Source organism: Oncorhynchus clarkii, chromosome 33 (assembly GCF_045791955.1).
Source record: "Oncorhynchus clarkii lewisi isolate Uvic-CL-2024 chromosome 33, UVic_Ocla_1.0, whole genome shotgun sequence".
In the NCBI taxonomy this organism is placed as follows: Eukaryota; Metazoa; Chordata; class Actinopteri; order Salmoniformes; family Salmonidae; genus Oncorhynchus; species Oncorhynchus clarkii.
Window position 1 is genome coordinate 30,714,315 of NC_092179.1, and position 11,610 is coordinate 30,725,924.

General features: G+C 43.6%; 1 protein-coding gene across 1 annotated transcript in view; it reads right to left on the reverse strand.

Moving 5' to 3' along the window:
- LOC139392973 (proline-rich protein 5-like) overlaps positions 1-5,157 on the reverse strand; it is a 36,594-nt gene extending 31,437 nt beyond the window's left edge. Inside the window, exon 1 of the mRNA XM_071141280.1 lies at positions 4,943-5,157. Within this exon, the coding sequence (XP_070997381.1) occupies positions 4,943-4,959 (17 nt within the window). The 5' untranslated portion in view covers positions 4,960-5,157. The remainder of the gene's footprint in view (positions 1-4,942) is intronic.
- Between the last annotated feature and the right edge of the window lie 6,453 nt (positions 5,158-11,610).

The following is an 11,610-nucleotide window of genomic DNA, read 5'->3' on the forward strand; positions in this document are numbered from 1 at the left end:
CCCCTCTCTCATCTCGCTCTCTACCTCCCCCTTCTCTCCATCTGGTCTCTAGTAGTAACATGAGTGGGCTCCCTGCCATCACCACTGTGTAAACAGATAGCAGGAAGTTCCCCAAGTGAAAACTAACCCTGATCCAAGATAATGCAGGAGGACACCCAACACTAACTCACTCATCCCAGTCACACTGACTGGCACCAGGGCAACACTCAGTCCTGACTATTACTACCCACAGCACCCAACACTCAGTCCTGACCATTACTACCCACAGCACCCAACACTCAGTCCTGACCATTACTACCCACAGCACCCAACACTCAGTCCTGACCATTACTACCCGCAGCACCCAACACTCAGTTCTGACCATTACTACCCACAGCACCCAACACTCAGTCCTGACCATTACTACCCACAGCACCCAACACTCAGTCCTGACCATTACTACCCAACATAATAATAATAATGAGCTAGTGTTAGTGCTGTATACTTGTACTGGTAATTTCAGGCAGAAGAGACCAGTTGAAAAGGAGTGTGCAGTATTTCTAAATATTGAACTGTGTTATTTCCAACCGAGCATGCAGCCTGCAGGTGAAACAGTTTGAAAAAGTAGGGAAAAAAAGGTGACAATTCTAATTCCATCAGAGTTCCTGAACTTTGTCTCCACCTGCTGGTTACAGTCTGCCACTGCATGGGTGGACAGGTAACGCATAAATCAACATAAATCAGATCAAGAGGAAGGACGCGAACTTCTATAAACTTATCAAACTCACATTAAAGAGGACAACCATATCCCACTAAGAAAAATGGCCATTGAAAATACATATTTCACAACTATTTTTCAGACATTGACATCAGGTACATTTTAGGTGATGAAAATATGGATCTTCCGGACATTGAAAATAACCCATTTTCTGGACGTTGAAATCAGGTGCATTTGAAAACGCTTACTGGGATGCTGTTTTACGGGCAGTGGGGATACAGGCCTAACAGTCATATTATGCCAACAAGTCCCTCCAATGATCTACTCTACTTGACCTATACAGGTGCTCGTGCTCACATAACCTACAGCATACACATTCACTAAGTTTAATTCTCTGTGTCCCCCATATAAAAAGGTACTGTCCATCTTGACTGTCTCCCAAACAAAATCAACAAAAATCACAAACCACCACTCCCCTTCCAGTATCCTGAAGAATACGTTTCCATCCCCGACTTTCTCATTTTAATCAAGTTATTTACCTCTTTCCCAAGGACCCTTACCATTAACCGGGTTGGCAGTTGGTATCTTCTACACAACCCTTCCCTTTAAACCTAAACCAGGTTAATATCCTCTACCCAACCCTTCCCTTTAAACCAGGTTAATATCCTCTATCCAACCCTTCCCTTTAAACCAGGTTAATATCCTCTACCCAACCCTTCCCTTTAAACCAGGTTAATATCCTCTACCCAACCCTTCCCTTTAAACCTAAACCAGGTTAATATCCTCTACCCAACCCTTCCCTTTAAACCTAAACCAGGTTAATATCCTCTACCCAACCCTTCCCTTTAAACCAGGTTAATATCCTCTATCCAACCCTTCCCTTTAAACCAGGTTAATATCCTCTACCCAACCCTTCCCTTTAAACCAGGTTAATATCCTCTACCCAACCCTTCCCTTTAAACCTAAACCAGGTTAATATCCTCTACCCAACCCTTCCCTTTAAACCTAAACCAGGTTAATATCCTCTACCCAACCCTTCCCTTTAAACCAGGTTAATATCCTCTACCCAACCCTTCCCTTTAAACCTAAACCAGGTTAATATCCTCTACCCAACCCTTCCCTTTAAACCTAAACCAGGTTAATATCCTCTACCCAACCCTTCCCTTTAAACCAGGTTAATATCCTCTACCCAACCCTTCCCTTTAAACCTAAACCAGGTTAATATCCTCTACCCAACCCTTCCCCTTGAACCAGGTTAATATCCTCTATCCAACCCTTCCCTTTAAACCTAAACCAGGTTAATATCCTCTACCCAACCCTTCCCCTTGAACCAGGTTAATATCCTCTACCCAACCCTTCCCCTTGAACCAGGTTAATATCCTCTACCCAACCCTTCCCCTTGAACCAGGTTAATATCCTCTACCCAACCCTTCCCTTTAAACCTAAACCAGGTTAATATCCTCTACCCAACCCTTCCCTTTAAACCTAAACCAGGTTAATATCCTCTACCCAACCCTTCCCCTTGAACCAGGTTAATATCCTCTACCCAACCCTTCCCCTTGAACCAGGTTAATATCCTCTACCCAACCCTTCCCTTTAAACCAGGTTAATATCCTCTACCCAACCCTTCCCTTTAAACCTAAACCAGGTTAATATCCTCTACCCAACCCTTCCCTTTAAACCAGGTTAATATCCTCTATCCAACCCTTCCCTTTAAACCAGGTTAATATCCTCTACCCAACCCTTCCCTTTAAACCAGGTTAATATCCTCTACCCAACCCTTCCCTTTAAACCTAAACCAGGTTAATATCCTCTACCCAACCCTTCCCTTTAAACCTAAACCAGGTTAATATCCTCTACCCAACCCTTCCCTTTAAACCAGGTTAATATCCTCTACCCAACCCTTCCCTTTAAACCTAAACCAGGTTAATATCCTCTACCCAACCCTTCCCTTTAAACCTAAACCAGGTTAATATCCTCTACCCAACCCTTCCCTTTAAACCAGGTTAATATCCTCTACCCTTCCCTTTAAACCTAAACCAGGTTAATATCCTCTACCCAACCCTTCCCCTTGAACCAGGTTAATATCCTCTATCCAACCCTTCCCTTTAAACCTAAACCAGGTTAATATCCTCTACCCAACCCTTCCCCTTGAACCAGGTTAATATCCTCTACCCAACCCTTCCCCTTGAACCAGGTTAATATCCTCTACCCAACCCTTCCCCTTGAACCAGGTTAATATCCTCTACCCAACCCTTCCCTTTAAACCTAAACCAGGTTAATATCCTCTACCCAACCCTTCCCTTTAAACCTAAACCAGGTTAATATCCTCTACCCAACCCTTCCCCTTGAACCAGGTTAATATCCTCTACCCAACCCTTCCCCTTGAACCAGGTTAATATCCTCTACCCAACCCTTCCCCTTGAACCAGGTTAATATCCTCTACCCAACCCTTCCCCTTGAACCAGGTTAATATCCTCTACCCAACCCTTCCCCTTGAACCAGGTTAATATCCTCTATCAATCCCTCTATTTTATTTGATATTTTTTTACTTCTTTACATGTTTTTATCCATTAAAGTTTGTTTTAATCAAATCAAGTCGAAGTATAAAAAATGAGAACTCCATCACCCTTGTACCGTTAACTTACCAAACCTGACCTTCACCATACATGCAGAAGAGGGATAGAAGAGGGTATGAAGCCCTGAGGTGTCCCTGCCAGTCCCAGAGCTCTCAACTGTCTCCCTACTCCATTAGTCTCTGTCATCCAACACGTTTAGATTGTTGTTTTTTGTTGACATTTTGACAGTATATCAATATGTCCCCTAAAATATACAAAGGACAAGGTCAAAGGACATACGGGTGCCCGCGTCTCTGAAACCGCCAACGTCTCACATCTCTCCGGAACGCTGCAGACGCACACCTAAAACCAATCCCGGAGACAGCCGGGACAGCCCATGCTACTGCTCTGGTGTTGCATCGCTATTTCGGTATATATTCTATCTATTTATAACAAGGCACGGTATCATTCGACAACTTTATATCATGGCTACAGACGGAGTTGACAACCACCACTACTAACATTAGGCAAATCAAGTCAATAAACTACACAGCAGACGTTTATAAAAGGTACCCACGTGTATGGTCGCTGTCTTCCTCTGGCGGTGCGCTACAACATGCCACAAAGATAATATATAGGCGCTCCAACACGCACTGAAAAATTTTATCAAAATCTTTGTTTCAATCCTTCTTGGTTTATAGAAAGTTGGCAAAGGTAGACAGTAACACTGAAGCTGTCCCGAAAGGGTCCTTGTCTGTCTGAGTATGCCAGTGGAGTACGGATGTGTAAACGGAGCCGACTCCGAGGATGTCACGACTCGTGGATGTTGCCTCTTGTTGACTTGAGTTCGCAGCGCCAGCTGCTACTGTATCTAGTCGAGTCCGCGTAACACAAGCATCTGCAAGTGTGTGTGGAATGTGTGTAGACTAGAGTGTGTGTGTTTGTGCGCGCACCGTAGTATTTCCACCGGTCTGTCTGTGCTGAGAGTGCACGGAGAAACTGCTAAATGAGAGACTGTCCCACGCTATGAGTTCTGGAGCTGTGCCAGTGCCAAGATGAGTTAGTAGACAACCGGTTTTAAATCTGCAGTCTGTGGCGCCTCCGAACAACAATGTATAATGTTTAATTCATTTAAAACCAAAGCATTCAGTCTAATGATCCCCATAAAGCTATAAAGACAATCCTGTACATTATACTAAGTGCTCATTAAAGAGAAAGCAGTGTGCACTCTCTGGACAAAATGCTGGTGATCAGCACGTTTTCAGATCCACTATCCAATCCCCACCTAATCCAACATCAATGGATTTGTCAGAGCACCACTGAGGATCTTCACAGAACCTAGATATTTTTACACCACTGAGGATCTTCACAGAGCCTAGATATTTTACACCACTGAGGATCTTCACAGAACCTAGATATTTTTACACCACTGAGGATCTTCACAGAGCCTAGATATTTTACACCACTGAGGATCTTCACATAACCTAGATATTTCACACCACTGAGGATCTTCACAGAGCCTAGATATTTTACACCACTGAGGATCTTCACAGAACCTAGATATTTGACAGACATTTCAGTCCCTCTGTTGCTTGAAGTTTGTGAAGAGACTGCATGAAGAGTCATTGGAAGATCTCCCCAAAACAAACCTCTTAGAAGAAGAAACCATATCAGAGAATCAACCAACCTTTGATTGTCCGTCATCCTTCTGGAAGATATTTGAGGTATTGACGATGATGATCAGCAACCTGCTGTTCTGTTTGACTTCTATAGTACCAAGTGTTTTGAGAATGTCACATGGCAAAGTCCAACTCCCAAGGTCAGGAATATCTGCCTTTACAATGCTGGGGCCATAAAAAGAATAACAGTAAGGTAGCTGGGGAACATAGAGCATGAGAAAGTTCTCTCTCTCTCTCTCTCTCCCTCTCTGGTTTAATGTGTAGCTTGTTGAGTAGCCAGAGTCATAAATGCCTGATGCTGTGGTGAGAGAATGTTTGTTTAGGGTCATGGAACTAACATTAAGGCCCAGAGAATGGCATGTGTCCAAACACATCGTCATTCAACCAATACTAGTATATACAATACCATACAGTGTAGAAAGGTTGATTCTAAAAGTACACAACCAATACTAGTATATACAATACCATACCGAGTAGAAAGGTTGATTCTAAAAGTACACAACCAATACTAGTATATACAATACCATACCGAGTAGAAAGGTTGATTCTAAAAGTACACAATTACAATTTTACTGGTTTATATATATATATATATATATATATATATATATATATATATATATACACACACATATACATATACATACACATACACAGTATATATCATTTCATCATTAGGGACAGGAGCCTTTCCGGGCTAGAGGTAACCTCCTGGCCTTGTGCATGGAATACCAGCATGCAGTATGTTGGGGGAGTTAGGACTATTTAACCACACTTTGTCTCTATGATCCAGACAGAGCCGGTTCCAAGAGACAGACATAACCTGACCGAAGTGTGTTGAATTGTTTTTAGAACTCAGTCGGGGTCTCAACTTCCTGTTGACAGTTAGAATAGTAGAATACACGAGGTGCAATTTCTACATGTGGTTGTGCATCAGCAGTTTCTCTCTTGTTATGTCAGCCACTGATAGTCACTCAATTATCCATGTTAGTTAACCATTTTTACATTGGTAAATGAGTCTAGCCAGTTATCATGGCCGAATACCAACTGGGCACACAGGGCATGTGTCCAGGGTCCCTGACCTCCAGGGGGCCCCCATTGATTTTGTTAGTCAGTCTCACTCAGATATCATTAACATGATAAAAGTCCTGGCACAATCCCCCCCCACCTGTCTGGTTGGGGTATGTGTGACTGTGCCACATTTCCATTAACCTTGCAGAATCATTAACTGGACTGGGCACTTCAAAGGAAAGAGGAAAGTTTGACTCAATCTTTCCAGATTATCCGTACATGAAAACTGTCAGCAAATTTCCCTTCAGAAGCCTGTTCCTTAAAAGAGGATTGGTAAAAATGTGAATGTTAAATCTGGTGTGTGCCAGGATAGGGGAAATGGTTTTATGTTTTGGGAGTTGAGGCATGATGCTTATGGTACACTACATGACCAATAGTATGTGGACACCTGTTCTCATTCCAGAATCATGGGCATTAATATGGAGTTGGTCCCCCCCTGTGCTGCTATAACAGCCTCTACACTTCTTGGAAGGCCAGTCAAGTTCTTCCACATGGATCTCGACAAACCATTTCTGTATGGACCTCGCTTTGTGCACAGAGGCATTGTCATGCTGAAACAGGAAAGATCCTTCCTCAAACTTTTGGGACGAGCCCAATTCCTCCTCCACCAAACTTTACAGTTTGCACTATGCATTGGGGCAGGTAGCATACTCCTGGCATCTGCCAAACACAGATTTGTCCGTCGGACAGCCAGATGGTGAAGCGTGATTTATCTCCAGAGAACGTGTTTCCCCTGCTCCAGAGTCCAATGGCGGCGAGCTTTACACCACTCCAGCCAACGCTTGGAATTGCGCATGGTGATTTGAGGCTTGTGTGTGGCTGCTTAGCCATGGAAACCCATTTCATGAAGCTCGTTTCCACTTCACAATTACAGCACTTACAGTTGACCGGGGCAGCTCTAGCAGGGCAGAAATTTGACAAACTGACTTTTTGGAAAGATGGCATCCTATGCCGGTGCCACGTTGAAAGTCACTGAGCTCTTCAGTAAGGCCATTCTACTGCCAATGTTTGTCTATGGAGATTGCATGGCTGTGTGCTCGATTTTATACACCTGTCAGCAACGGGTGTGGCTGAAATAGCCAAATCCACTAATTTGAAGGGGTGTTTACATACTTTTGTATATATAGTGTATTTCAACATAATGATATGAGACATGAAATTCTTTAACTCATTTGTCAAATCTTTGCTCGCCATCAGGCAAAGTAGCTTGGTTCAGAATGAAATCCAATTTATTTGAATACTACAGAGGTTCTTTTGAGAACTTCCAAACTAAATTCTCTCAGATAAAAACACTTTTCAACTGAATGAAACCATAGTTGGTACTTTATCTGGAACAGCTAGGAGTTTATGTTTGCATGGTATAAATTAAGCAACTAGTTATTATTTGTTATTTTCATTTAGGCTTAAAACCCAGAGCTCAGGAGCAGGCTTCTCTGACAACTTACCGTTGCCATGGGAAAGGAGGTGAAGAGGGGTACATTGATTTACAGCATTCTAGAAGTAGATGTTGAATGTGTTTGTGTTTGTGTTCGCATGTGTGTGTTTTCGTCCCCAAAAGTATGGTACCAGGGGAGGGTTTGTGTGTGGTTCAGCCACACTGCACCACGCTATATGAGAACTAGTTTGAAGGGCAGGTGGGTAAACTAAACATCCATAAGCTCACAGCACCAGCAGTGTGAAATAGCATGAACTATTGATACTATTACCATCAATATTTTCAGCAGGTTAGGAGAGAGAGAGAAAGAAAGAGAGAAGACAAGCCACTCAGCCTGTCAGTGAAAAGGGCAACCCGATTTAACACAGCTAATTGTTCACGGACAGAGACCCCACACAAAGTCCCTGTTTTGTGAGTGAGTGAGTGAGTGAGTGTGTGAGTGAGTGAGTGAGATAGTGCGAGAGAGAGAGCCCAAAATAGAAAGTACATTGTATTTTTTCCAGCTACAACCTGGGAAGATGTGCAGAGAAGAGGGAAAGGAGAAGGTTCTCTATGTGGGTTCCAGAGTTCCACAGACTACCACAGCACACTCATAATGAGATCCCAAACTAACAACACTGTGGTGGGACCTAGTCACATTAAGCAGCTCCAGTGTCAGAGGCCTCGGTGTAGCCCAGTGTGTGTCTGCTACCCCTCGGTGTAGCCCAGTGTGTGTCTGCTGCCCCTCGGTCTAGCCCAGTGTGTGTCTGTTTCCCCCAAGTCTAGTGTTGGTCCCACAGTCTATTTCAGTGGTCTAAAACAACCCCAGGTCAGGTCTGGTCCAGGTCTGGTCTGGTCCAGGACTGAGTGAGATCCTCCTCTCTCTCAGACAGGTTTCCAATAGCTGTAAAGTAAATCCAGTCTGGGTAGGAAACCACAGCGTGCCTGCAAACGTCTACGATTCACCTCCTGTGTTCTATTTAGGTGTCCACGGCAACCACAAGCCCCGTTGGACCAACTGTGAAAAAATGTCCTCCCAAGTTAACCATCACTGGCTAAGAAAAACAGGAGAACGTCTGCTATGTGTGTGTGTGTGTGTGTGTGTGTGTGTGTGCAGGAGAGAGGAAGTCTCCTGTGTTTCCAAAGAAAACAGTCCAGGGTTTTAAAGCTATTTTTAAAAGCGTCTCACATGCTGGGGGAAGATTTCGCAATAAAGCAGATTGACTCACGGAGACAAACAAGGACTGCTTTATTGTTCCTGAAATCAGATGAGTCGTGTGTGTGTGTATATATATATATATGTGTGTGGTAAAATATTTGCCAGTATTGACAACCACAGTGAGTCAAGTCTGTGTTTGGTCTTGGCACAAGCTTTGAGGAAATAAATTAACTCTAAAAAAGTCTATTGGCTTAAACTGACAAGTAAATATGTGCTCATCATAAGCTATGAAAGAAGACTGCATAGAAAATAGACGTGAAGTATAATTAAAACAAGGTTTAATGTTCTCCCTATTCCCCAGAGAATGTTCTCCCTATTCCCCAGATAATGTTCTCCCTATTCCCCAGAGAATGTTCTCCCTATTCCCCAGAGAATGTTCTCCCTGTTCCCCAGAGAATGTTCTCCCTGTTCCCCAGAGAATGTTCTCCCTATTCACCAGAGAATGTTCTCCCTATTCCCCAGAGAATGTTCTCCCTATTCCCCAGAGAATGTTCTCCCTATTCCCCAGAGAATGTTCTCCCTATTCCCCAGAGAATGTTCTCCCTATTCCCCAGAGAATGTACAGCATGTGCCAACTGCCACCATTAGACTGCCATCCATGCCTGTCATTAGACTGCCTTACACACCTGTCATTAGACTGCCATACACGCCTGTCATTAGACTGCCATACACGCCTGTCATTAGACTGCCATACACACCTGTCATTAGACTGCCATACACACCTGTCATTAGACTGCCATACACGCCTGTCATTAGACTGCCATACACGCCTGTCATTAGACTGCCATACACACCTGTCATTAGACTGCCATACACACCTGTCATTAGACTGCCATACACACCTGTCATTAGACTGCCATCCATGCCTGTCATTAGACTGCCATACATGCCTGTCATTAGACTGCCATACACGCCTGTCATTAGACTGCCATCCATGCCTGTCATTAGACTGCCATACACACCTGTCATTAGACTGCCTTACACACCTGTCATTAGACTGCCATACACACCTGTCATTAGACTGCCATACACACCTGTCATTAGACTGCCATACACGCCTGTCATTAGACTGCCATACACACCTGTCATTAGACTGCCATACACACCTGTCATTAGACTGCCATACACGCCTGTCATTAGACTGCCATACATGCCTGTCATTAGACTGCCATACATGCCTGTCATTAGACTGCCATCCATGCCTGTCATTAGACTGCCATCCATGCCTGTCATTAGACTGCCATCCACGCCTGTCATTAGACTGCCATACATGCCTGTCATTAGACTGCCATACATGCCTGTCATTAGACTGCCATACACGCCTGTCATTAGACTGCCATACATGCCTGTTATTAGACTGCCATACATGCCTGTCATTAGACTGCCATACATGCCTGTCATTAGACTCTCATACACGCCTGTCATTAGACTGCCATACACACCTGTCATTAGACTGCCATACATGCCTGTCATTAGACTCTCATACACGCCTGTCATTAGACTGCCATACACACCTGTCATTAGACTGCCATACACACCTGTCATTAGACTCTCATACACGCCTGTCACTAGACTGTCATACATGCCTGTCATTAGACTGACATACATACAGTGTATTCAGACCACTTGACTTTTTCCACATTTTGTTACATTACAGCCTTATTCTGAAATGGATTTAAAACAAGTAAAAATCCTCATCAATCTACGCACCACACCCCATAATGACATCACAATACCCCATAATGACATCACAATACCCCATAATGACATCACAATACCCCATAATGACAAAGTGAAAACAGGTTTTTAGATATTTTTTTTCTTCTTCAAATAGTCAAAAATCAATAGAAACAAAAACTTGATTTACATAATTATTCAGACCCTTTGCTATGAGACTCGATATTGAGCTCAGTTGCATCCTGTTTCCAGTGATCATCATTGACATGTTTCTACAACTTGACTGGAGTCCATCTGTGGTAAAGTCAATTGATTGGACATGATTTGGAAAGGCACACACCTGTCTATATAACGTCCCACAGTTGTCAGAGGAAAAAACCAAGCCATGAGGTCGAAGGAATTGTCCATAGAGCTCTGAGACAGGACTGTAGAGTCGAGGCACAGATCTGGGGCAGAGTAGCAAAACATTTCTGCAGCATTGAAGGTCCCCAAGAACACAGTGGCCTCCATCATTCTTAAATGGAAGAAGTTTGGAACCACCAAGACTCTTTCTAGAGCTGGCCGCCGGGCCAAACTGAGCAATCGGGGGAGAAGGGCCTTGGTCACTCTGACATAGCTCCAGAGTTCCTCTGTGGAGATGGGAGAACCTTCCAGAAGGACAACCAACTCTGCAGCACTCCACCAATCAGGTTTTATGGTAGAGTGGCCAGACGGAAGCCACTCCTCAGTGAAAGGCACATGACAGCCCGTTTGGAGTTTGCCTAAAGGACTCTCAGACCATGAGAAACAAGATTCGCAGGTCTGATGAAACCAAGAGTGAACTCTTTCGCCTGAATGCCAGGCGTTATGTCTGCAGGAATCCTGGCATCATCCCTATGGTGAAGCATGGTGGTGGCAGCATCATGCTGTGGGGATGTTTTTCAGCGGCGGGGGACTGGGAGACTAGTCTGGATCGAGGGAAAGATGAACAGAGCAAAGTACAGAGAGATCCTTGATGAAAACCTGCTCAACCGTGCTCAGGACTCAAAAACTCAAAATTCTATGCAATACCTATAATCTCACTCAGATTTTCAACAGTGTAACGAGGTCGAATATAAAATATCCTCAAATCCTCTTTGATTGATTTGATCTTAACCAAAACTCCTCATCGTTTTAATGCTTCTGGTATTTTTGCAAATAACATAAGTGATCACTGTGCTATTTCCAGTGTGAGAGATGGTAAAATTCCTAAGAAATCTCCACGTGTCATTACGAAAAGAAACTGGAAGTGGTTTGATATTCCAGGTTTTTTACAT